The sequence below is a fragment of the Lemur catta genome, chromosome 3 (assembly GCF_020740605.2).
Source record: "Lemur catta isolate mLemCat1 chromosome 3, mLemCat1.pri, whole genome shotgun sequence".
NCBI lineage: Eukaryota > Metazoa > Chordata > Mammalia > Primates > Lemuridae > Lemur > Lemur catta.
Window position 1 is genome coordinate 78,764,727 of NC_059130.1, and position 26,730 is coordinate 78,791,456.

At 34.8% G+C, this 26,730-nt stretch overlaps 1 protein-coding gene across 9 annotated transcripts in view; it reads left to right on the forward strand.

The window, feature by feature from the left end:
- Positions 1–26,730, forward strand: part of DOCK7 (dedicator of cytokinesis 7) — a 200,771-nt gene that overhangs the window by 11,054 nt on the left and 162,987 nt on the right. For 8 of the 9 annotated variants that reach the window (XR_006734166.1, XM_045547862.1, XM_045547864.1 and 5 more), the window contains exons 2-7: positions 6,363–6,468; positions 18,267–18,442; positions 18,633–18,701; positions 23,474–23,603; positions 23,699–23,911; positions 24,280–24,365. Coding sequence is in view for 8 of the 9 variants with exons in the window: in XM_045547862.1 (XP_045403818.1) it covers positions 6,363–6,468; positions 18,267–18,442; positions 18,633–18,701; positions 23,474–23,603; positions 23,699–23,911; positions 24,280–24,365 (780 nt within the window). In the remaining variant the exon portion in view is untranslated. Of the gene's footprint in view, positions 1–6,362; positions 6,469–18,266; positions 18,443–18,632; positions 18,702–23,473; positions 23,604–23,698; positions 23,912–24,279; positions 24,366–26,730 lie in introns of those variants that run through there. The other variant, XM_045547868.1, reaches the window with a different exon arrangement.

The window sequence follows — 26,730 nt, forward strand, 5'->3', positions numbered from 1 at the left end:
TAGTTTTAGTTCTTGCATTTAAGTTTATGATCCATTTTGCATTAATTTTTGTGCATAGTTTGAGATATAGGTCTAAATCTATCTTTTGCATGTGGATATTCAATTGTTGAAACACTCTTTGTTGACAAGATTATCTTTGTCTAATCAAATTGCCTGGCATCATTGTCAAAAATCTGTTGACCATAAATATCAGAGTTTATTTCTTGACTATTGGTTCTGTTTCATTGATCTGTGTGTTTGTTCTTACACCATTATCACACTGTTCTAATTACCTTTGCTTTGAAGAAAGTTTTGAAATTCATTAAGTGTGAGTCCTCCAACCTTTTACTTCCTTTTCAAAATTGTTTTGGCTATTCTGGAGTTTTACATTTCCATATACATTTTAGGATCAATATCAATTTAAAGTTTGCTAGTTTCTGCAAAAATCATTTTGGGATTTTGATAGAGGTTGCATCAAATCTGTAGATCAATTTGGTGAGAATTGCCCTCTGAACAATATCAAATCTTCCAATCCATGAAATGGAGCATCTCTTCATTTATTTAGATTTTATTTAATTCCTCTCAGCAATGGTTTTTTTTTTTTTTTTTTGAGACAGAGTGTCACTTTGTTGCCCTGGCTAGAATGAGTGCTGTGGCGTCAGCCTAGCTCACAGCAACCTCAGACTCCTCGGCTTAAGCGATCCTACTGCCTCAGCCTCCCGAGTAGCTGGGACTACAGGCATGTGCCACCATGCCCGGCTAATTTTTTCCTATATAGATTTTTAGTTGGCCATATAATTTCTTTCTATTTTTAGTAGAGACAAGGTCTCGCTCTTGCTCAGGCTGGTCTCGAACTCCTGACCTCGAGCAATCCACCCGCCTCGGCCTCCCAGAGGGCTAGGATTACAGGCGTTAGCCACCGCGCCCGGCCTCTCTCAGCAATGTTTTGAAATCTTCAGTGTACAAGTCTTATACTTCTCTGGTTAAATTTATTTCTAGATGTCTTACTATTTTTGATGTTATGAATGGAATTCAATTAATTTTAATTTGTTCATTGCTAGTATACAGAAACAGTTTTTTGAATATTGAATATTCAAACAGATTTTTGAATTATATATCCTTTGGTCTTACTAAACTTGTTTTTCTAGTAGTTTTTTTGTGGGTTCCTTAGCATTTTCTGTGTATAGAATAATTTTGTTTGTGAGCGAAGATGATTGTATTTCTTTCTTTCCAATCTAAATGCTTTCCATTTCTTTTCCTTTTTTCTTTTTCCTATTGTACTGGTTAAAACCTCCAGTACAGTGTTGAATAGAAGTGGTGAGAACAGACCTCCTGACCTAAGGAGGAAAGCATTCAAACTTTCACCATTAAGTATGATGTTTTTGTAGGCAGATGCTATAAGAAAGGGAAGGAGGGTACAAAGATTTGAGAAGTATTTAACAGTTAGAATAAACAAGATTTAGCAACTAATTATATGCAATTTATACCAGGATATAGTTTGTACATTTGTGGGTAAGAAGATTCTGGCTTTATTTTTATGAAGTAGGATGGGATTTAAGATAAATTTATCTCCTTTTGGGAGGATTACCTTTCAATAGTAGAGTTTTTTTTGCTCTGTTTTTAACTGTCAATTTCGGGTCAGTGTTAATATATATAAATGCTAAATTTTTGAATTTTTTTCCTTTAGTTATAATTTAATATGTTCCATGAAGTAGGGAGCAATATTATCACCATGTTTTAGTTGATGAAATTGAGGTATAGCAAAATGCTATAGGTCACAGCAAAATATATTTCATTTTTGTTCAAATATATATTGCATTTGATTATATCTTAGTGTGTTTTCCCCCCCCTTAAATAGACTTTGTCTTTTAGTCTTAAGGCTTTTTTAATGCTAAAACTTAGCCCATTGCCCTTATTTCTTTATTTATCCATCACATTTATCCAATATATAGAATGACCCACCTTCTAGTTTTTGTCTGATTGCTTCCTTGTGGTGTTATTATACTGTCCTCTATATTTCCTGCAGACTGGAAGTTGGATGTAAAGATTTGATTCAATTCAGGTCAAAACATTTTTGCACAAATACTTAGTAGGTGATACAGTGTTGTTTTCTTTAATCTATTTTCCTTATTATTATTATTATTTTTTGAGACAGGGTCTCACTGTGTCACCTAGATGGAGTGCATCATAGCTCACTGTAACCTCCAACTCCTGGACTCAAGCAATCCTCTTGCCTCAGCCTTCCAAGTAGTTGGAACTACCTGTGTGTGCCACCATGCCTGGCAAATTTTTAAATTTTTATACAGATGAAGGCTTGTGTTGCTCAGGCTAGTCTCGAACTCCTGGCCTCAAGCAGTTCTCCAGCCTCGGCCTCACAAGGTGCTGGGATTATAGGCATGAGCCAGTGGCCTGGCCTTCTTTCTTTCCCTTCTTTCGTTTCCTTCATTTCCTTCCTTCCTTCATTTTGTTTACTTCCTGCCTCCTTCCTCCTTCCTTGCTTCCCTCACTCCTTCCTTCCCCCCCCACGTCTTTCTTTCTGTTACATAAATTAACCCATATATTGTGGGATAATGATGTCTGAAAAGGTGGACATTTTACTGGACTTTCAATTCCTTCAGTGTTCTGATGGACACTGGAAGTGGTGTTGTAGGTCCAGGTACCACCAAGTACTGTTTTCCTGCAGGAACCACAGTGCTATCTCTCCATAGCTTCTCTCTTCATCTTGGTTTTGCCACAGAAGGAGCAAGTGTACTTGCCATGCTGACTGATTTCAATCTTCTTCACCTTTTCCTGATGGAGGCACCTTAGCAGGTCCTGTGTTTACTGATGATTTGGACCTCCTTGGTGTATTTTAGCCAAGCTGCCGCAAACTAGGTCCAAGCCCAGAGAAGCTCCTTCTTTATCTTTAACACCAACTATACACAATGTTAGAACTCTGATACAATCCATCTTGGACTTTTCACAGTATTGGAGTATCAGTGTTCTTATCTCTTTTCTTTTGGGGATTTTTAGCTATCCTTTTTTTGTCTTGTCCATGATACCCTTCACTTCTTCCCTGATGACTTAGATATAAGTAGTGCCAGTTCCAAGAACTGTTATTCTCTTATTTGACATATTACATTGCAGCTATTTTTTGTGACTTTATGGGAGTAACTCAACTAACCTCTCTTATAAGGAGAGTTTAGTCTGAATTCTCCTTACTCATCTTTACTCAGACTTTACTTCTGGACCCATGATGAGTGACTAGAGATGAGAGAGGTAGGCCTAGACTGGCCTTATCATCATCCTTTGGTCGTTCTGGAGATCATGGCTAGATAGGGCATCTGAAAGTAGGAATGGGTTAGAGGAAAGTTAAAAGCAACATGATTTTCCCTCAAATATGGTTCCTTTGCTGGCACCCTATGGTGGATGGCCTGAGCAGATGCTTTCTTTTATGAAAACTATAACGATTGTTAACATAGTGAGGTAGAAGTGGAGAAGAGTTGATAAAGAAATAAATAGGTCAAATATTGAATCATGTTTCCTTGGGAGGGGAAGAAGGCATTTTCATATTTATGATTTAGGAACATAAGTTTTTGACTTATTTTTCTTTCTTCTTTGCAGTTAATATTAATAGCTTATTATTATGTTGGTAAAAAAAAAAAAGACTTCCTTGTTTTCCTTTACTCTGTCAGCTATTCCTAGGAGTAAGAAAAATTGTTATTGGAAAAAGTAATCTATGATAAAGGATTTTAACCGACATCAGGGCATGTATTTATTCATCATATTTTTTTCTTGCACACTTTGGATCATGGTATGGTTAAGAGATACTGTTTTTATTTGGTAAGATTTTCTTACTACCATTCTATGAAATCTTTTAAGAAGGTCTTAATATAAATACATCCCTTGTCTGGGTTGCAGATATTTTTATTGCTATTATAGCTCATTTTGGAAATGGTTCTTGTTGTATTATCACACTTTATTTTCAAATTAGTACTGATATTCCTTTTTTTGGAAATTCTGTCATGTAGAATACAGATATTTGTAATATGGGCATTGCAATTTTTATATCTATTGTTAAACAAAAATTCCTCTTTTCAAAATAACCATATTTCATGTAAGTTTCACATTTTAACATCTTCTGAAATAATTAATTGTTGGTGTGGTGGTTAATTGCAAGGTTTTTTTTTTTTCTTAGCTATGCATAGAGTAGCACTACTTCTTAACAGCTAATTGACATCTTGAATTTGATGAAATATAGTCATTTATGATTCAGGTTACTCATGCTTTAGCCCCAGAAACACTGAGATAGTGCTGAGATTGGTAGACTGAGTTGAGTATACTGAGGTAGATAGACAAAGTATTTGTGTCTCACTATCTTTTTAAAAACTTTTTCATATTCTCATCTGAGTTTTGATGAAAGGATTAAAAGGCCTAATGAAGTCCTAAAAATTGAAGTAAATGTTCCTTTCTTTTTACTTAGAGGTTTTACAGAATTTGCCTTTTACCCTCTCCTCAATCTGTTCTCCTCAGAGATTTCATTCCCTCTCCAACTTTCAACTCTAACCTCTAGTTGTTTTCTTGATGCTCTTCTCTTCCTTCCTTGTCTATTCAGAGTTAACCATTTTTTTTAAATTAGTAGACTTTTTTGAGGAGCAGTTTTAGGTTTACAGAAAAATGAGTGGAAAGTATGGAGTGTTCCCATATGTACCCCTCCGCCCAATTTTCCCCTGTTAACATCATGCATTAGTGTGGTACATTTATTATAATTAATGAGCTAATATTGATGTACATTATTAATAACTAAAGACAGTAGATTACATTAGGTAGGGTTCACTTTTTGTTTTATACATTCAATGGGTTTTGACAAAAATATAATGACAAAAAAAATATGTAATGACATGTATCTACCATTACGGTATCATACAGAATAGTTTCATTGCCCTAAACATCCCCTGTGTTCTATTTATTGATTCCTCCTTTCACCTCCCATGCCTACACACAGCCCCTGGCAACCACTGGACATTTTACTGTCTTCCATAGTTTTGCCTTTTCCAGAATGTCATATATTTGAAATCATAGAGTATGTAGCTTTTTCAGATTGACTTCTTTCCCTTAGCAATATTCTTTTCAGTTTTCTCCATATCTTTTCATGGCTTGTAGCTCATTTCTTTTTACCACTGAATAATTTTCCATTGTATAGATGAACCTCAGTTATGTTCATCCAATAAAGGACAGCTTGATTGCTTCCACGTTTTGGAAGTTATGAATAATGAGTTAGCCTCTTAAAACACAAATATGATCTAAAGTACCTCAAGTCACCTATTAAAAAAATTGATCTAATTCACTATCGTGAGCCTTAGAGAATAACTCTTTTGTTTCTGCATAAAAAATTTCTAATTGTGTAGTTGGCTCATAACAATGCTCAATAAATTTGTGTGGAATGATTGAATATGAAAGAAGGAAGAAGTTATTGAAGAGAAGTAGGAAAAATGATTACATCCCAAATCTGGATAATATTTGCAAAATGAGATTGTTTTGAAATTCACCTGGAAATTCTAATGGGGACCAAGATGTTGAGGGCTCTGAATTAAACCATTAGCTTGAAAACTCTCCTGAGTTTTTTCTTCCTAATTCTTATCATACGTTGATTTGTTTATAAAATATTTTAGAATTAACTTTATATCTTTAAAGTATATATAATACGTTTTAATATATACATCTTTTTATAGCTTCCAGCTATATCCAGCTTTTTAGACCTTCCAGTTTTATCATAGGCCAAAGTATGTTTTCTGAAATACCATATGAAAAAACCATCTCATGTAAGTTGGTTGTCACTCTTGTACTCTACATGAGCATTATAAAGAAATTCTAAGGCCATGTGCGGTGGCTCAGGCCTGTAATTCTAGCACTCTGGGAGGCCGAGGCGGGTGGATCGCTCAAGGTCAGGAGTTTGAGACCAGCCTGAGCAAGAGCGAGACCCTGTCTCTACTAAAAAAATAGAAAGAAATTGTCTGGCCAACTAAAATATAGATAGCAAAAATTAGCCAGGCATGGTGGCACATGCCTGTAGTCCCAGCTACCCAGGAAGCTGAGGCAGTAGGATCGCTGAAGCCCAGGAGTTTGAAGTTGCTGTGAGCTAGGCTGACGCCACGGCACTCACTCTAGCCCGGGCAACAAAGCGAGACTCTGTCTCAATAAAAAAAAAAAAAAAAAAAGAAATTCTAATGTAATTGTAAGCCAGAAAAGTATTTCCTGAAATATGTTATGAATTTATAGCCTTACTGATATACTGAGATTTTGTTATTCTTTAAATGAATCTTTAATATACTTAGCTTTCCTCCATTTTAAACTAGGTTTTTAAAAAAATATTGTATATAATATATTTGCTTTCTTTGTTATAGAACTGTGGCAGCTGAAGTTAGGAAGCAGATCTCTGGACAATATAGTGGTTCTCCCCAACTGCTCAAAAACCTCAACATTGTTGGCAATATATCCCATCACACCACAGTAAGTAGCATATTTCAAAATATAGTATGTTTTTGGTGAATTACTGACTAGGTCATGAAAAAATAGTGGAAAAGTAAGAGCTAATAGATTGAGTTCTATCCCTAGTCTCAACCTTACTTGTTGCTACCTCACTGTTGAAATCTGAATTGGGAAAGGGTTTTAGAGGATGTTATAGAAATGTTGGTTTCCCTTCAAAAAGATAAGCAAAATTGATAAGCCACTAGCTAGACTGACCAAGAGGAGAAGAGAGAAGATCCAAATACACACAATTCAGAAATGAAAAAGGAAACATTATAACTGATACTACACAAATAAAAAAGATCATCAGAGACTGTTATGAATAACTCTGCTCACAAACTAGAAAACCTAGAGGAAATGGATAAATTCCTGAAAACATACAACCTCCTGAGATTGAACCAGGAAGAAATAGAACTCCTAAATAGACCAATAATGAGTAGATTGGATCAGTAATAAAAAAATCTCTCAGCAAATACAAAAGCTCAGGACCAGATGGATTCATAGCTGAATTCTACCAGACATAAAGAACTGGTACCAATCCTATTGAAACTGTTCCAAAAGATTGAGAAGGAGGGAATCCTCCCTAACTCATCTTATGAAGCCAGTATCACTCTGATACCAAAGCCAGGAAAGGATGCAGCGAATAAAGAAAACTACAGGCCAATTATCTCTAATGGACATAGATGCAAAAATCCTCAACAAAATACTAGCAAACTGAATCCAACAGCACATGAAAAGGATAATTGATGATGATCAAGTGGATTTTATCCCAGCGATGCAAGGATGGTTCAGCATATGCAAGTCAATAAATATGATTCACCACGTAAACTGAATTAAAAACAAATGCCATATGATCATCTCAGTAGATTCAAGAAAAGCATTTGATGAAATCCAGCATCCCTTCATGATAAAAATCCTCAAAAAACTTGTCATAGAATGGATGTACCTCAAAATAATAAAAGCCATATATGACAAACCCACAGCCAACTTCATACTGAATGGGGAAAAGTTCAAAGTATTCCCCCTGAGAACTGGAACAAAACAAGGATGCCTATTTTCACCACTTTTGGTCAACTGGTAGTGCTAGCCAGAGCAGCTGGCAAGAGAAAGAAATAAAGGGCAGCCAAATTGGAAAAGAGGAAGTCAAATTATCTCTGTTTGCTGGCGATAGGATCTTATACCTAGAAAACTCTAAGGACTCCTCCAAAAGAGGAGATTTGATAAATGAATTCAGCAAAGCCTCAGGTTATAAAATGAAATGTACAAAAAAGCAATAGCATTTCTATACACCAAAAAATACCAAGCTGAGGACTAAATCAAGAACTCAATCCTATTTACAATAGCTGCAAAATGAATAAGATACCTAGGAATAAATTTACCAAGGAGGTGAAAGATCTCTACAATGAGAACTACGAATCACTGATGAAAGAAATCATAGATGACACAAACAAATGGAGAAACATCCCATGGTCATGGATCGAAAGAATCAATATTGTTAAAATGACCACACTGCCCAAAGAAATCTGTAGATTCAGTGCAATTCATATCAAAACACCTAAGTCATTTTTCACAGAATTAGAAAAAACAATTCTAAAATTCACACGGAACCAAGAAAGATCCTGAATAGCCAAGCAATACTAAGCAAAAAAACCAAAAACAAACAAATAAAAAAAACAAAACAAAAACAAAACTGGAGGCATCACATTACCTGACTTCAAATTATACTACACGCTGTAGTAACCATAATAACATGGTACTGGCCTAAAAGTAGACACATAGATCAATGGAACAGAGTAGAGAACCCAGAAATAAAACCCTATATCTATAACTAACTGATCTTTGACAAAGCAGATAAAAATATTAATATACACTGGGGAAAGGACACACTATTCAATAAATGGTGCTGGGAAAATTGGAGAGCCATATGCAGAAGTATGAAACTGGACCCCTGTCTCTCACCATATGAAAAAATGAGCTCAAGAGGGATCAAAGATTTTAAGGCCTGAAACAATAAAAATCCTAGAAGAAAATCTAGGAAAAACTCTTCTAGACATTGGCCTAGGCAAAGAGTTTATGACTAAGACCCCAAAAGCAAATGTAATAAAAAAAAAAAAAAAAGACAAATGGGACTGAATTAAACTAAAAAGCTGTGAATAGCAGAAATAATCAAAAGAATAAATAGACAACCTATAGAATGAGAGAACATATTAAAAAACTATGTGTCTGACAAAGGACTGACACCCAGAGTCTACAGGGAACTCAGACAACTCAGCAAGAAAAAGCAACCCCATTAAAAAGTGGGCAAATGACATAACAAGCATTTTTCAAAAGAAGATATACAAATGGCCAAAAAACATCAAAAACCTCTCAATATCACTAATCATCAGGGAAATTCAAATTAACACCACAATGAGATACCATCTTACTCCAATTAGAATGACCATTCTTAAAAAATTAAAAAAGCAATAGATGTTGATGTGGATGTGGTGAAAAGGGAACACTTATGCACTGTTGGTGGCAATGTGAATCAGTACAACCTCTATGGATATCAGTATGGAGATTTCTCAGAGAAATATAAGTAGATCTATCATTTGGTCCTGCAGTCCTACTACTGGATATCTACCCAGAGGAAGAGAAATAATTATATTAAAAACATCACTGCACTCATATGTTTATCACAGCACAATTCACAATCACAAAGATCTGGAATCAACCTAAGTGCCCATCAACTGATGAGTGGATAAAGAAAGTATGATATATATATGTGTGTATGCATATGTATCTATATTGATATAGATATAATATAAAATAGAGTATTACTGAGTGATAAGAAAGAATCAAATAATGACTTTTGCAGCAACTTGGATGGAACTGGAGGCCATTTTCCTAAGTGAAGTAACTCAGACACAGAAAAATAAATGCCACAGGTACTCATAAGTGAGAGCTAAACTATAGCTATACTATACAAGGGCACACAGAGTAGTATAATGGACATTGGAGACTCACAAGGGGGGAAGGTGGGAGGGGATGAGGTATGAAAAATTACCTGTGGGGTACAGTGCACACTACTTGGGTGATAGGTACACCAAAAGCCCATACTCTACCACTGTACAGTATATACATGTAACAGAATTCAACTTGTACCCCCTAAATCTATTAAAATTTTAAAAAAGAAAAAAAAAAAAAGAAGTGATGGTTTCCTAGTCAACTCTGAAACTTTACATTCAGGATTTAATCAATTCTGGAATTTTATATTTAGAACTTTTGAGACCCAAGGTAATTCATTATGTGAAAATTTAGGAATCTATTTTGGAAATAAGCCCTGAAGCAAATGTTAAATAATTACATGGGTTTGTAGTATTATCTGTCCCCTTTAATAAAAATGAATTTATATTTACTGAATCATTACTGTAAGCCAGGTCCTGTGTCAGACATATAAATAAGCATTCTCTTATTAAGCTGGCATGAGGATAATCAGAATTGATAAAAAACTCATATTTATTAGTTATATTAGGAATATGAATTTAAAATGTACCTTCATTTGTCTTAAAATTAGAGGTTATTTTTTCTTTTTTTTTTTTTTTTGAGACAGAGTCTCGTTTTGTTGCCCGGGCTAGAGTGAGTGCTGTGACGTCAGCCTAGCTCACAGCAACCTCAAACTCCTCGGCTTAAGCAATCCTCCTGCCTCAGCCTCTCAAGTAGCTGGGAATACAGGCATGTGCCGCCATGCCCGGCTAATTTTTTCTGTATATATTTTTAGTTGTCCATATAATTTCTTTTTATTTTTAGTAGAGATGGGGTATCACTCTTGCTCAGGCTGGTCTCAAACTCCTGAGCTTAAACGATCCACCTGCCTCAGCCTCCCAGAGTGCTAGGATTACAGGTGTGAACCACTGCGCCCAGCCTAGAGGTTATTTTTTCAAATGCTGTGAAAAACTAAAAAATTACATAAGCATGTTAGGATGAAGTTAATATATATTAACATTTTTTTCATTTAGCTATGAAAGGGTACCTGTTATTGAATAAATAGGGAAATAACAGTTTGACTTGTAATGATATGTATATAATGTTTATGTTATTAAAATTTTAAAACAGGTTTACTTTTAATTACAGTAACATGCTAATTTGAGAAATTTTAGAATAGATGGATTTCTGAGTGATTTCAGTGTACATGGAGATGATCCTTCTAACACATTTTTGGGATCTTGAGCCCCTCTCCTATGGTGATAATGTCTTGCATCCTGAATTACAACTCAACTACTCAAAATTCCCATAGTCAGATCCTAGATTTTGTCATGAATAACTGTGTACCATGTGTAATCTCAGTTTTATGCTTCCCACTCTCTGATCACCACCTCTTATCCTTCTTGCCCTCTTATTCTGGTACCCTGACTCTAACTGTCCTTTTACCCCACCAGGACCTAGAATCAATGAACCCACTAACTTTTTACTGTCCCTTACCCCTTGTCCTCTTTTCTCTTTTTACCAAACCTAAATTATATGTTGACCTATATTGTTACTCTCTTCCATGTACTTTTGACTTCCTTAAGCTTTTCTCATGTCATTGTACCCCTTGGTACAACCCCAGTACTGTTTAAATTCAAATCTTTCTTTATGTCATACCTGCATCTGTGCAGCTGAATGTGGCTAGAGAAAAACACACAATTCCATTGACTGGTCTCACTTTAAATTTATGACCACAAACTCATGAAGTCTTTAATATTGCCAGGCAGACATTATTTTTTTCCTAGTCCATTCATTCTGTAACTTTTAGTTTACTTATTTCATGCCTTCTATTCTCTCCTTAAACTTGTAATCCTTCTTTACCATTTTCACTCGTAGGATGACTTTGCTTCTTATTTCCTGAGAAAATTGAAGCAGTCAGAAGAGAACGTCCACCTACTCCCACCACCACATCTATCCTACCATCTGTACCCTTGTAGTCTACCTGTTCACTAGTAACTACAGAGGAACCACTAGAGTACTATGGAGGGTAATCTCTTCACTTATTTAGTAGATCACAACCTCTCTCAATCACTCAAGTATAGTACTTTAGTAATTCTCCTTTCTCTTTTATATCATCATTATTTTGCTCTCTATTTACTGGATCATTCCTATCAGTATTCAAGCATCCTGTTATTTTTCCCATTTAAAAAAATCCTGCTTTTTGCCCCACTTTTCCCACCAGTCTCTAATCCCCAGTATTTCTTTGCTCTTCTTTACAATAAAATTCCTTCAAAAGGTTGTCAGGGCTTACTAACTTCAATCTCTCTCTTTGTATTCTCTCTGAAGAAGTACTTTTTAAATTACGAGAATCTTCAGACATTCTCTGAGGTAGAAAGACTGGTATACACATTGACATTTTCTTAACTACATTGCTGCTATTATCACTTAACAAGATTAACAGTAATTCCTTAGTATCATTTGCTATCCAGTGCATTTTAAATTTCCTTGATGTCTCATAAATGTCTTTTTACAGTTGGTTTATTCAAATCAGAATCCAGACAAGATCCAAAGGTGGAATTTGGTGTTAGATCACTTGAGTATTTTTTAAAAAAACTAAAGCTGTTTCTCCCTCCTCCAAGTTATAACTTCATTATTGTGTCATTGACTTATTGAGGAAATGAATTGTCTTATAGAATTTACTGCCTTTGGGATTTTATGTTTGCTTTCGTGTAGAATTGTTTCTCTCTCACCCTCTATTTCCTGTTAACTGATTGGATTCTGGCTCTACTTCTTAAACAGCTTTATTGAGATGTAATTCACATACTGTGCAATTCATCCATTTAAAGTGTACAGGTCAGCGGATTTTATATATTCAAGGATATGGGTAAGCATCACCACAGTCAATTTAGAACATTTTCATCACCTCAAAAAGAAACCCTTTAGCTCTCACCTTTTTATTCCCCAAAATAACCACTCATTAAATACCAGAATTTTTGATGGTACACCAGAAAGGATTGAAAAGAGATTTCAACAATAAACATGTCAGGTAACATTCCAATGCAATTATTGTTGAAGTATGACAGTGTCTCATATTGCCTATGAGAGATTTTTGTGGCGTTCCACTTTTACTTCTCTCTGACATCTTTAGCCCTGCTTACTGCCCTGCCAACTCTCTTTTATAAAATCATAATCCAGGCTGGGTGTGGTGGCTCTCACCTGTAATCCTAGCACTTTAGGAGGCTGAAATAGGAGGCTTCAACTCCTTGAAGCCAGGAGTTCAAGACTACCTTGAGCAACACAGTGAGACCTCATCTCTACAAAAAATTAAAAAAAAAAAATATCTTGGTGTGGTGGCATGTGCCTGCTACTTGGGAGGCTGAGGCAGGGAGGGTCACTTGAGCCCAGGAGTTTGAGGCTGCAATGAGCTATGATCATGCCACTACACTACAGCCTGGGTGACAGAGCTAGCCCCCATCTCAAAAAAACAAAAAATCATGATCCAGTCTCCTCTTTGGGTCAGTAAATATAGAATCTTTCTTTGGAGTCTTAACCCCTACAAAATAATTTATAGTTGTAAGCAGCTCATCATGACATCCCAATGCTAACCCAGCCAGCTCTCTCTGATGAGCATCAGAGAGAATGGAGAGTGTTGGACTGTTGTAGCAAAAGTAAATGTTTCCTTGATCAAGGTCTAGCTAACACTACATCTAGAAAGCCAGTGACCTTATCTATTTTATTTACTTATTTTTATTTTAATTTTTTTTAAGAGATTGGGTTTTGCTGTGTTGCCCAGGCTGGAGTGTAGTGGCACGATCATAGCTCATGGCAGCCTTGAACTCCTGATCTCAAGCAATCTTACCCCCTCAGCATCTTGAGTAGCTGGGACTACAGGTGTGTGACACCGTGCCCAGCTAATTTTTTTTTTTTTAATTTTTTATAAAGATGAGGTCTCGCTATGTTGCTCAGGGTGGCCTCAAGCGATCCTCCCAACTTAACCTCCCAAAGTGCTGGGATTATATTCAGGAGCCACTGTGTGGACACCAGTGACCTTATACGTGACTTTTGAAAACAAGATTGTTGTTTATGTTCTTTATGATTTTTTTAAGGGAGTGTCATATCTTCCTCACCTACCCAAACAGTTTCTATTGATATGGTTGGTCATTCTTTGAGGAAAAATTCAGTTTGAATTAGACATAAATATGGACCTTCCAGGTTTTGTCATTATTTTCATTGAGTATTCATTTGTGACATTTTGAATCCTGAAATGTATAGTGCCCTATAAATAATATCTGGGTGGAGAAGCATTGAATTAGAAAAAGTTTTTTAAATTTATATATATTTATGTTTATAATACATAGTGGTAAAATATACATAATAAAATTTATGATTTTAACCAGTTTTAAGCATACAGTTCACTGACATTAAGTACATTTGCAGTGTTGTACAACCATCACCACCATCCATTTTCAGGACTTTTTCATCATCCCAAACAGAGACCCTGTACGCAATCACACATTAGCTGCCATATAAGTTATATTTAACTCACGCTAGTTTTGAGCCTGGGGCTTTGTGAAGCATATGTAACTCCAGTTGGTTTGTGAAAATCTTACTTGTTGATGTTCTTATTGTTACAATTAATATTGACAATTTAATAGCCACCAAACCTGGCTAATTTTTAAATTACTTTTAGAGACGGGGGTCTGGCTCTTGCTCAGGCTGGTCTTGAACTTCTGACCACAAGCGATCCTCCTTCCTCAGGCTTTCAGAGTGCTAGGATTACAGGCGTGAGCAGCCTCTTTTCTTTAAGTACTTGAAAAATGTCATGCCAGTTTCTTCTGGACACCATAATTTTTGATGAGAAATCTGTAATTTGAATTTTTTTTCCTCTAGAAGCAAGGTGTTATTTTCTACTTACTACTTTCAAGATTTTGTCTTTAGATTTCAGAAATTTGACTAATGTGTCTTGGCATATGTTTTGTTGGGTTTACCCTATTTAAGATTTGCTTAGCTTCTTGAGTCTATAGGCTTATGTCTTTTTGTCAAATTTAGAAGTTTTCAACCATTATTTCTTTAGATGTTTTTCTGCCTTGTGCTCTTTTTTCTCACTTTCCAGGATTGTGGTGACATGAATCTCATATATTTTCTTGTAATCTCTGAAGTTCTGTTTTTGATTTTGTTTTGTTTTGTTTTGTTTTTTAGTCTATTTTCTCTCTGCTGTTCATACTGGGTAATTTCTATTTTTCTTTCTTCAAGGTAACTGATTCTTACCTCCTTTGTCACCTCTATTCTAATATTGTACTCACCTGTTGTATTTTTTATTTTGGTTACTGTATTTTTCAGTTCTAAAATTTCCATTTAGTTCTTCTTTGTATCTTTTATTTATTTATTTTTTTTACTGAGACTTTGTTTCTTTACAGAGAATTTCTGTTTTCATTTGTTTTAAAAGTGTTTGCAATTGCTGTTGAAGCATTTTTATGATGTTTGTTTTAAAATCTTTGTCACATAATACTAAGATCTCTTGTTTTAGTATTGACATCTGTAGATTATCTTTTTTCATTTGAATTGAGATTTTCCTGGTTCCTAGTGTGATGAGAGATTTTTGATTGGAACTTGGACATTTTAGGTCTCATGTTGTAAATCTCTAGATCTTATTTAAACATGTTTTAGCTGGCTTCCTCTGACATTGCTCTGGTTGTAGATGGGTGTGTATTTATTACCTTGTTATAGACAGATGGGGTAGAAGTCCAGGTTTCCCATTCATTCTATTGATATGCAAGGAGGAGGAGGGCTCCTTGTGACTGTTGGGCAGGAGTGGGAGTTCCCACTTCTACTGGACCACTGCTCACACCACTTGGCTGGGAAGTGCAGTAGTGCCTCATTACTGTTCCTCATATGACCTCCACTGACACCCAGGGGTATGTGGCCTTTATACTGGGCACTGGTGGAGGTACTGACTGTCCAACTAGGCCTTTCTGACACATCCCCAGTGATAAAGGAAAGGGGAGCCTTGTTGCCACTTAGTGAGAGTGGATGTCCCCATTCCTTAAGTGGCCTCTGTTGGCGCTGTGAGGCTGAGGTACTCATTATTGTTCAGTAGGTATGAAAATTCGAACTTCCTACTTGGACTTCTCTTCTACAACTCTGGTGAAAAGAGTTGGGGTGCCTTGTTAAAGCTTGGTGAGAGAAGAGGCCTGTTTCCCCACTTGGTCTTTGCTATTGTGGGTATGAGTGGGGCCACAGTTTTCATGCAGTGTTTGGCTAGAGTAGAGCAGTTATTGTCTAAATGTTTTTTGTTTTGATAGGCTGTCTCTTTCTTGATGATTTGGCTGGGGAGAACAGTTTTTCTGTTGGGGCTTTTTTTTTTTCTTCTGTGTTCATTGGTGTTTCTGGGTTAAGGGCTTCTTTAGCTCCAGGTCTCCCTGCTGGTCTGCCTTTTTCTCTCCACCTTTCAGAATCTTCTTACGTTTGTTTTATATGTAATGTCCAGGGTTTATAATTTTACTTAGTGGAAAGAATAAGGAAAGGTTTGTCTACTCTGTTTTCCTAGAAGGGGAAGTACCCTTAGTAATTTTGGTTGTTGAGCACTTTTTCATGTGTTTATTGACTATTCTAGTATTCTATTTTGTGAAATATCAACTTTTTTCCCTTTTATTTATTTATTTTTATTATTGATATATAGGACTTTTTTTTTTTTTTTGAGACAAAGTCTCACTCCATTGCCCAGGCTCAAGTACAGTGATATCATCATAGCTTACTGCAACTGTGAACTCCTAGGCTCATGGCGTCTCCTGCCTCTGCCTCCCAAGTAACTGGGACTATAGGTACATGCCACCAGGCCTGGCTAGTTTTTTTAAAATTTTTTGTAGAGACGGGGTCGCATTGTTGTCCAGGCTGTGGACTTCTTTATATATTCTAGATACGAGTCTTTTATAAAATATGTGTTGTAAATATTTTCTCTTAGTGTGGCTTGCCTAATCATTTTCTTAATAGTCTCTTTTGATATATCAAAATTTTCTGTAATTGTTCCTTCTTGTATCATGTCTAAGAAAACTTTTCCTACTCCAAAATCATAAAGACATTCTGCTGTGTTTTCTTCTAGCAGATTTATAGTTTTAGCATTTGTGTTTATGTCTGTGATCCATCTCAATTTAATTTTTGTGTATGTTGTGATGTAAAGACTGAGGTTCATTTGTTTATCATATGGACATTCAGTTGTTCCAGCAACAAAGGTTGAAGAAAGATTTCTCTTCCTGTTGGATTGCTTTCTTTCCCTTTGTTAAGAACATCATAGTGTAGTTTGTACTTGATAGGATAAGTAAGATAGAATGCTTATGAGAGAAAAAAACCACAAATTTTAGAGCTCAGAAACTCAATTTCAAATTTCTGTTCTACCATTTTGTGGCTTTATTTTCAGACTTTGGTTAACTTCTTTGAAGGATCCCTTTATTTGTAGAATTGAAATAGTAATTATCTCTAATTTACAGGGGTTGGGAGAGGTTTAAATGAGATAACATATCATGATAATATTAACTACTGTCTTTTGACTATTTAAGATATATTAGTCATTTATTATTTTACTTAATATCTTTAAAATGTTGCTGTAGTTGTTCAGTCCAAAACAGCATAGATTAAAGCACCTTCCACTTAATGACATATACGTACACAGAGGCAAGTTTCAGTGTTTTTATTCTAGATGAACATCCTGAGAAATAACATGATCTTACTTTCATTGCTCTACAACTGCACATTTGTTATATATCCTTTGTAGTTTTGCCTAAATGTTTTTTCTTTCTTGAACTAGATAAGAAGTATGTTATTAAAAAGTATATTTTCATCCTGGCTAACGATTACTGTGAATCTTTTATTATTGCTAGTAGATACTTTTAATGAGGTCTGTGTACTAGTTTCCTGTGGGTACTGTAGCAAATTACCACAAACTTGGTGACTTAGAACAAAAGAACTTTATTTTCCACAGTGCTAGAGGCCAGAAGTCTGAAATCAGTATAACTGGACTGAAATCAGGGTTTTGACAAGGCTGTGCTCCCTTCAGAGGTTCTAGGGGAGCATCAGTTCCTTGCGTTTTCCAGATTCTGGTGGCTTTTGGCATTCCTTGACTTATGGCTACATCACTTACATCTTTAAGGCCAGAATCTTCAAATCTCTTTCGGTTCCATCTTCGTGTGGCTTTCTGCCCTGTGTGGATGGCCCAAATCTCCCTCTGTTTCCTTATAAAGATATATGTGATTGCTTTTAGGACCTGCCTAGATAATCCAGGATAATGTCCCCATTTTAAGGTCCTTAATCACATCTGCAAAGACTCTTTTATTTTTTTTCAATGTAAGTTAACATGCACAGGGGCTATGGATTAGGATGGGGAGAATTTTGAGAGGGCCATTTTTTAGCCTACCACAGTCAGGTTATATGTTTTTACTAGGATAATCAACAATAACAAAGTAAAAGCACTACTTTAGAAACTTAACTATGAAAATTCCAAATATATAAAAAAGAAAAAAATTCTTTCAATGAGTATTTTGTAAACTGTAAAGTACAATAACACTTTAATTCTTCTTCTTCTTCTTACTATTTTTATGTGAGAATTATAGGCAAAGTCTAATCAAGAAGGTTAAAGAGAGTATGACTAAAAGCATATAGGAGTCTAAGAAGGCCAACACTTTTTGTTTTCTTTAGCGCATCTGGCTGAACATGTTAAATTTTAGAAAGAACTAGGTTAAAAGCATATTATGTTTTTAAAAAAATAAATTTTCTTTAAAGTTTTAAAATTCTCACATTCATCTCTTTCTGTCTACCTCTTACTCCCACCTCTTTTTATAAAGGTGCCCCTTACTGAAGCAGTAGATCCAGTAGATTTTGAAGATTACCTCATTACTCATCCTTTAGCTGTGGATTCTGGGCCTTTAAGGGAATTGATTGAATTTCCTCCAGATGATATTGAAGTTGTTTATAGTCCTCGGGACTGCAGAACCCTTGTTTCAGCTGTACCTGAAGAAAGGTAAGGAGACATTTACCTTCTTTTGGTTTTAGTGGAGCTATAGAAAGGCTGCCTTCCATTATATTATTCAGAGCCTATTTCTTGTGTTGATGTCATTTCTTATTATAAGAACATGAACTGCAGCAACCAAATTCACAAATATCAGTGCTTTCCTTTCTAAATTACAAATATATTTTCTTTTTAAAAATAGTGAAATGGATCCACATGTTAGAGATTGTATAAGAAGTTATACAGAAGACTGGGCAATTGTGATCAGAAAGTAAGTTATATGTTTATTATAACATTTAAAAATACTGAGTAGGATTTGTAAATGAATTAAGGTAGATTAGTAATAATTGTGAGATAAGAAAATTTATTTAAACAAAATAGTTGAAGAAACAAAGAAGAATCTTATGTATGAAATGTCTGATTTAGAGCCAAAAGTGTAGTTTATTATATCTCAAACAAGAAGCAGTACAGTTAATCAAACTGTGCACCTAAACTATCAACACAGTTTTGCCATCTTAACAGTAGCTTATTTATGCCAGTAACGAAGAAGCCTGGAGAGCGAGTGGTGATGAAATTATGAAAGGTGTTTTCCACAGCTTGTTGAGAATTGAATATTTTTCCTTGCAAGAAGTGGTCCAAAGCCTGGAAGAGGTAGTAGTTAGTTGGTGCAAGATCTTGTGGATACAGTGAATGACAGCGTTTCCAAGTCCAGCAATGTAATTTGAGCAGCATTGTTTGTGAGACATGTGGTCGAGCACTGTCTTGCAAGAGGATTGGCCTGTCTCTATTAACCTTTAATTGCAAGCATCCTCATCCAGTTGGTTGTAGTAGACATCCCCTGTAATTGATTGACCAGGTTTCATGAAGCTGTAGTGGATAATACCAGTGCTGGACCACCAAACAGGCACCATTAGTTTTTTCTGATGAGTATTTGGTTTTGAACTGTGTTTCGGCACTTAATCTATATCCAGCTGTTGTGCCTAACGCTTGTGATTCTCAAGAAGAATCCATTTTTCATCACATGTAACAATACGGTATAGGAATGGTTCGCCTTTATATCATGACAGCAACAAAAGGCAAGCTTTGAGATGATTTTTCTTCTGATTCTTGTTTAATTCATGTGGAACTCATCTATCCAGCTTCTTTACCTTGCCAGTTTGTTTCAAATGGTCCAATATTGTTGGAATAGTAACGTCGAACCTTGTTGCTTTTCATGTGTAGGTTGAGGTGGATTCGCTTCGACTACAGCTTTTAGCTCATCATTATCCACCTTGGTCTCAGGTTGCCCACGTGACTCATTTTCAAGATTGAAATCACCAGAATGGAACTTTTCAAACCATTGACATACTGTGTGTTCATTAGCCACATCCTTCCCAAACACTTACTTGATTTTTCAAGTCTGTCCGCACTGCATTAGTTCCATGTTGGAACTCATATTTGAAAATAACTTGAATTTTTTACTTATCCATGGTTTCACCAAAATTGCTCTTAAAAAAATGTGAAAGATTATTCACAAGCCAAAATGTGCTTTTGAAAGACTGAGGATGTACCTTCAAAATAAAAATAAAACAAGAAGTGTCAAAGTGAAATGTCAGACATAGCAACTGTCAAACTTAGTACTTAAGGAAATTGGACATTTCATACTTAATAACCCAGTATGCCGCCATTTTCTCAGGAATTCCACAATTACTTTTACTTATTTTTCTTATAAAGTAATAGGTTTGTGGGAGTAGTATTTCTATATTATTACAAATCATTAGGAACTAATAATATATGATGATAATGATTTTGTAGTCTAATTCTTTTGTGAAATCATGGCAAGATATTGATGAATAATTTGTGTTTCTCAAAAAAATCCAATTTAATGAAACTTAAATAGTTAAGTTAAATTTAATAGCCAGTTTTCCAGATCAAGCTATTTGAAAGGTCTCTGCCCTTTCTAACTAATGGTTTTAGGTTCTTGACCTGTATATCTAATCAGGTAAATATTTGTTAAAAATAATGTTTTGTTCTACCCCAAATTAATTTTTCTAATGGACTGTGTTTGAAATATCAACTCAGATTAAGAAACAAAATAAAACTACTTTTCTTTTGCTAATTTGCATAACAAAAAAGGGTTTTCGTACTGAAACTTCTTAGCCTTATTTTACTAAAGGAGACATAATGACTGAAGTAGTGGAGAATTCTGATACAACATTATAGTTTTCACAAATGAAATAATCTATGCTAAGTAGCACTAGCAAAAACATTGCTTATTGTTTTGCCCCCATGACTGCTGTCTTATTTCACTAGGCTTAATATTGTGCTAAATATCACTCTGGGGGATAATGCTGACATGGTTTTTAGTTTTAGTGTGACCTAATAAAAGCACAGTCTGCTGCCCTTTATATAGAAGAGCTGTTTTTATGAACTTACAATTTTGGTAAGTATTCTAGTAGCCAGATTTTAGACATTACTGAAAGAAACTGTTCCTCTGTCAGATAGTTCAAAAGGCTTTACCTCTGTGGATATATGTTGGAAACCTATTGTTAGAAATCTTAATAAGAAGAGGTTAGTAGTAAAATATATTGACCTCAGAATCATGGAATCTGTTACTTAATTCTAATCAAGGGGTTGCTAACCTTGGTTTAGGCAAGAGGATAAGGGAATTAAATATGGGAACTTACTTACTATGTGCTAGGCATTTTATTGAGCACTTTATACTCACCTAATTTAAGGTTCTAATAGATAAGATAGCTCAACCTCAGAGTAGTTAAATAACTTCTCTATGGTCCCACAAGCCAAAAGGTGAGGTAACCAGAATTAGAACATAGGGCTATCATATTCTAAAGCTTATATATATTTTTTCTGTTACACTAGTTATTATACATTATCTGCTCTGGTAAATGGAAGACAAAAGGGGTACTTTTGGTGAACTAGAAGTTATGAGGTATTTGTCAAAAGCAGAAGATAGGTGTGATTGGAATGTAAGAGAAATCACAGGAAAGAATAATCTAAGGAGAAAATATATGCAAAAGCTTCAGTAGTGCTTGAAGCTCAGAAGCAGTAAATACAGGCAATGGTGGGGGACCTGGAGCAAATGTTGGAAACATGGTTACTTTGAAACCCCCTATACCATGTGTGCACACCACTGGCAGCAGAGACAACTGCCTGTTTTTTAGGAACTGTACTTGAGCAGATAGGATAGTGCCCAGGGTGAGCATACCTTGAAGGAAGAAGGAACCCTCATACCTAGACGACTAGGTACTGGCAGCCTTTGCCTGCCAGCATGATCTATACCTTCCCCACAGCTACTGGATATGGCTGGGGTAAGCAGATACAGTAGTTCAAGACAAATGTGGGGAATGCAAATTCAAAACTGAACATAGACTCCAGAATTACCAAGTATTTGATCAAAGTCAATACCTTTGAAAGAGAATTATCAGAAACTACAAATAAAAGAACTAATAATTTAGGAAACAGTCAATAGAACACAGATTAAGACCTATAAGTATAATGAATACACTTATGTATTAATGTATATAAAATATGTGACAGGATATATTAACCATATAAAAATCGATTAGTTACCTTTGGAAATTAAACTTTAGATCAGTGAAAAATATTAAAAACTCAGCAGATGGGCTCAATGGTAGAGTGGATATGGCTAAAGAGTGAAATAGTGAGTGATAAGGTGAAACCACAAAATTCTTCCATAATTGAGCAGAGTAATAAAGGGACAGAAAATATTTATTTATTCATTCAACAAATGTTTATTGAGAGTCTTGTATGTACCAGGTACTACACTAAACACTGATGATACAACAGTGAACAAAACCAACTCCTTGCCCTCATGGAGCTTATGTTTTAGTGGGGCAGGAGGTCAACAGACAATAAATAAACACAAATAAATATATAATAGATATGGTAGAGATAAGTCTTAGGGAGAAAAAAGTAGGGTGAAAGGGATAGAGAGGGCCAAGAAGAGAGGGATAACATTTTCTGTTTATGTAAGTAAAATAAAGAAGGCTTACTAATAAGGTGATTTTGAGCAGACCTGAAGGAAGTGAGGAAGTGAGCCCTGTGGATATCTGGGGGAAGAGTGTTACTAGGAAGAACAATACATGCGAAGGCCCCATATTCAAAGCATGCTGGGAATGTTTAAGGAATAGTGAATGAAGAGGACAGTGTAACTGGAATAGAATAAATGAGGGTGAGAATGCCAAGAGACAAGTCAGAAAAATGGTCATGGTGTGGGGCTAGACAGGTAGTCATGTAGAGCCTTCACTATTTCATGAATTGGCTGATAGCAAGAACCATATCATCTTCTGGTAATCATTATTATTTTGCTCCAATTAAAATATTCCCACAGTTTGACTCTACACAGTGTTAAATCATGGACAATAATTGCTCTTTGATCAACTCTTATTTGATATTGTTGGATATTGGGTTGTTAGGAAAGGAGGTTACATGGATTTGAGTTGTTTTTAGCCATATATATAAAAATGTTGATTAAATCATATATGTATACAATGGTGTTGTAGATTTTGCTGTTTTTCATTTTACATGTCTGCAGCTTTAGGTTAAGATCTTTTGTAAATAATGAGATATAGCAAAAAATTTCTTGGCTATTTGAAATTTTAAGATTCAGTGCTTTATATATACATGTATTTAACCTTTTAGAAACTTATATTACTATTAATGTAATATTATTTTCTACTTTCTCATTTTATTCTTCAACCCGGCTTCCCAAGTTTTCTTTTTACTGACCAGTTCTCTGAATTGAAAGTACAACCTAAATTATATACATGTGGTAGGCATGGAAAGAAGGAAAATATGGTTTGCTGTTGGGAACCCATAATCTGCTCTTTAGTTGGATTAAAGGAACTTTGAATGGAAATTTTCTTAAACCTCTGGTTAATTATTTAACTCACTCAAAACTACTAGGAGAAATTCTAATTATGTAAAGAAATAATGCAAATAATACTTGGCTTATTACATAATGCTGAAAAAGTGAAAAATTTTTAAAAATTGATATTTATTTAACTATTTTATTTTAAATAGGTATCATAAACTGGGAACAGGATTTAATCCCAATACATTAGATAAACAGAAAGAAAGGCAAAAAGGTTTGCCAAAACAGGTCTTTGAATCTGATGAAGCTTCGGATGGCAACAACTACCAGGATGATCAAGTAATATTTTTATTCTTAAATGACTATAAAATTTATTTTAAAATAGTTTATTTTCTATTTATTAATATTTTCATATTTAATGTTTTGCATGACAGGATGATCTTAAGAGACGTTCAATGTCAATAGATGATACTCCAAGGGGTAGCTGGGCCTGTAGTATCTTTGACTTAAAAAATTCACTTCCTGATGCTTTGCTTCCCAATTTACTTGATCGAACTCCAAATGAAGAAATAGACCGTCAGAATGATGACCAAAGGAAATCAAACCGTCACAGGGAACTCTTTGCTTTGCATCCATCACCAGATGAGGTATAGATGTTTGCATATAAAGAAGCACTGATTATCAAAATAGATATTTGGGGAGTATGATTTATATATATTATAAAATACAATTAATACTTATTATAGTATTATAATGTAGGGAATAAAATTTAACTGAAACATAGCTATAATTTTTATAAATGAATACTTTTTATACTAGTGAATTTATTCTTAATGAGTAATTTCTGTGAATTGAACATACTTATGATTTAATGACTTTGTGGATAAATAGGTCATTCTTTGTTCAATTGTGAAGACTAAGAAGATTAGTAAAATAGATTCTTATAAAAATATAAATTGTACAGAATTGAAATATGATGAGCATATTCATTTTGTTGTTGCTTGTCAATTTGTAGGAAGAATCAATAGAAAGGCTTAGTATTCCTGATGTACCCAAAGAACATTTTGGTCAAAGACTTCTTGTAAAATGTTTATCACTCAAGTGAGTATCTCTTCTATTGTATAAATTTTATTTTCCAGGGTAATATTTTGAGTACTAGTTTAACAAAATCTTAGTAGATTTTATACTTGTATTTGTGTCCTTTTGAGAAGTATTGTTTTATACATAATTTTAAATGCTATTCAGCATTCACACTTATGTGTGAAGCTAAGCTTTAGAGCATTTGTGGTTCACAGGCGAAGACAACTCTTTGCCACAGCTATACAATTAGTCTCAAAACTTGAGAAAATATTCACTGAAATCGTTAATATTTACTAGACACTGTTCTTGATTGGGGAATATAAAGAAAAAGTATCTTTTTCCTTAAAAAGCTGATTTTATATTTGTTACATGGTAGGCTTTGGTTTTTGAAGATTTTGAAGTATATATTTTTTTCCCTTAAAAAAGTTAGATGACTTCTACTGACATCATTGAGGTGATGTTTCTTACATTTATAATCTGCTTTACAAAGTTCTTTCTCTTATTTTATTTCATGCTGTCTTCAGAGTAATTCTATAAGGTAGATACTATTTTCTTCATTTTACAAATGAGGAAACCAGGATTCAAAAGGATTAGCAGAAGTTAATTAGCATGCTCATTATTATGCTATCACTAACTGAAAAATAAACTCCATGCTCTTTTTATTATATCATGTTAATAGTATAAGTTAATTATTAGTTCTGACTTAAGAAAAAAGAAGTTTCAATTCATAGAGCTTTCTAAAAGAAGCAACTCATAGGGACAGAGTTATATTTTTTGTATAATTCTGGCAGTTTTCTTTGCTTTCTTGAAAGCTAAAGCTTTATATATTTAGTTAGATTTATCCACAAACCTGTTTGATAGATTAACTGCATTGAGTCTTTTGAATATCTGTACACTTAACATCAGTTCTTACTTATAATCTTCTTACTTTGTTTTTTAATAGCTTTATTGTAATGTAATTTACATATTATAAAATTCACCCTTTTAAAGTGTACAAGTCAGTGTTATGTATTCATAGAGTTGTGCAACTATCACTAAAATATTTATCACACCAGAAAGAAACTTCATACTTGTATTAGTCTGTTCAGGCTGCCATAACAGAATACCATAGATGGGGTGACTTAAACAACAGAAATTTATTTCTTATAGTTCTGGAGGCTGGAAGTCAACGGTCAAGGTGCTGGCAGTTGGTTTCTGGTGAGGCCTCTCTTTCTGGCTTGCAGGTGGCTGCCTTTTTGTTGTGTCCTCACAGGACCTTTCCTCTGTGTGTACATGGGAAGAGAGACATCTTTGGTTTCTTAGTCTTCTTATAAAGACACCACTTCCATGGGATTAGTACTGTACCCTTAGGACCTCGTTTAACCTTAATTACCTCCTTAAAGGCCCTATCTCTAAATACAGTCACATTGGGGTTAGGATTTTAACATAAGCATTTTGGGGACGTACAATTCAGTCCATAGCAATACCTATTAGCAGTCAGTCTCTCAGCCCCTGGCAGCCACTAATTTGTTTTCTGTCTCTATGAATTTACCTATTCTGAATATTTTATATAAATGGAATTATATAAAATATGTGACCGTTTGTGTCTGGCTTCTTCATATAAACATAAGTTTTCAAGGTTCATCTATGTTATAGTGTATATGAGTAGTTCATCCCGTCCTTTATTTATTTATTTATTTATTTATTTTATTTACTTACTTATTTTTGTGACAGGGTCTCACTCTGTTGCCCAGGCTGGAGTGCAGTGACGTGATCACAGCTCACTGCAACCTCCATCTCCCAGGCTCAAGCAATACTCCTGCCTTGGCCTCCCAAAGGAATTATAGGTGTGAGCCATTGCACCCAGCTATTCATTCCTTTATATGGCTGACCAATATTCTACTGTGTGGATACACCACATTTTGTTTATCCATTCATCATTTGACAAAGATTTGGGTTGTTTCTGCTTTAAAAAAAAAATAGCTTTATTTAGATATAATTCACATATTATGCATTTCACTCAAGTGTATCCAGTATACAATTCATCAGTGAATTCAGTCAGTTTGCCAGTGTACAATTCAATGGGTTTTAGTACATTTCAGATCTTGGAACTATCATCACAATAAATTTTAGGGTACTTTCATCACCCCAGAAAGAAAGTGACTGTTAGCAGTCACTCCCTGTTTTGCCTAATTCCTCCAGCCGTAGGTAACCGCCAGTCTACTTTCTGTTTCTATAGATTTTCTTACTCTGAATATTTCCCATAGATGGAATCATCCAATATGTGGTTTTTTGTGTTTGGCTTCTTTTACTTAGTTTTCCTAATGTTTTCACATTTTATCTGTGTTGTAGCATGTGTCAGTACTTCTGTTTCTTTTTATTGCTGAATGATGTTCCATTGGATAGA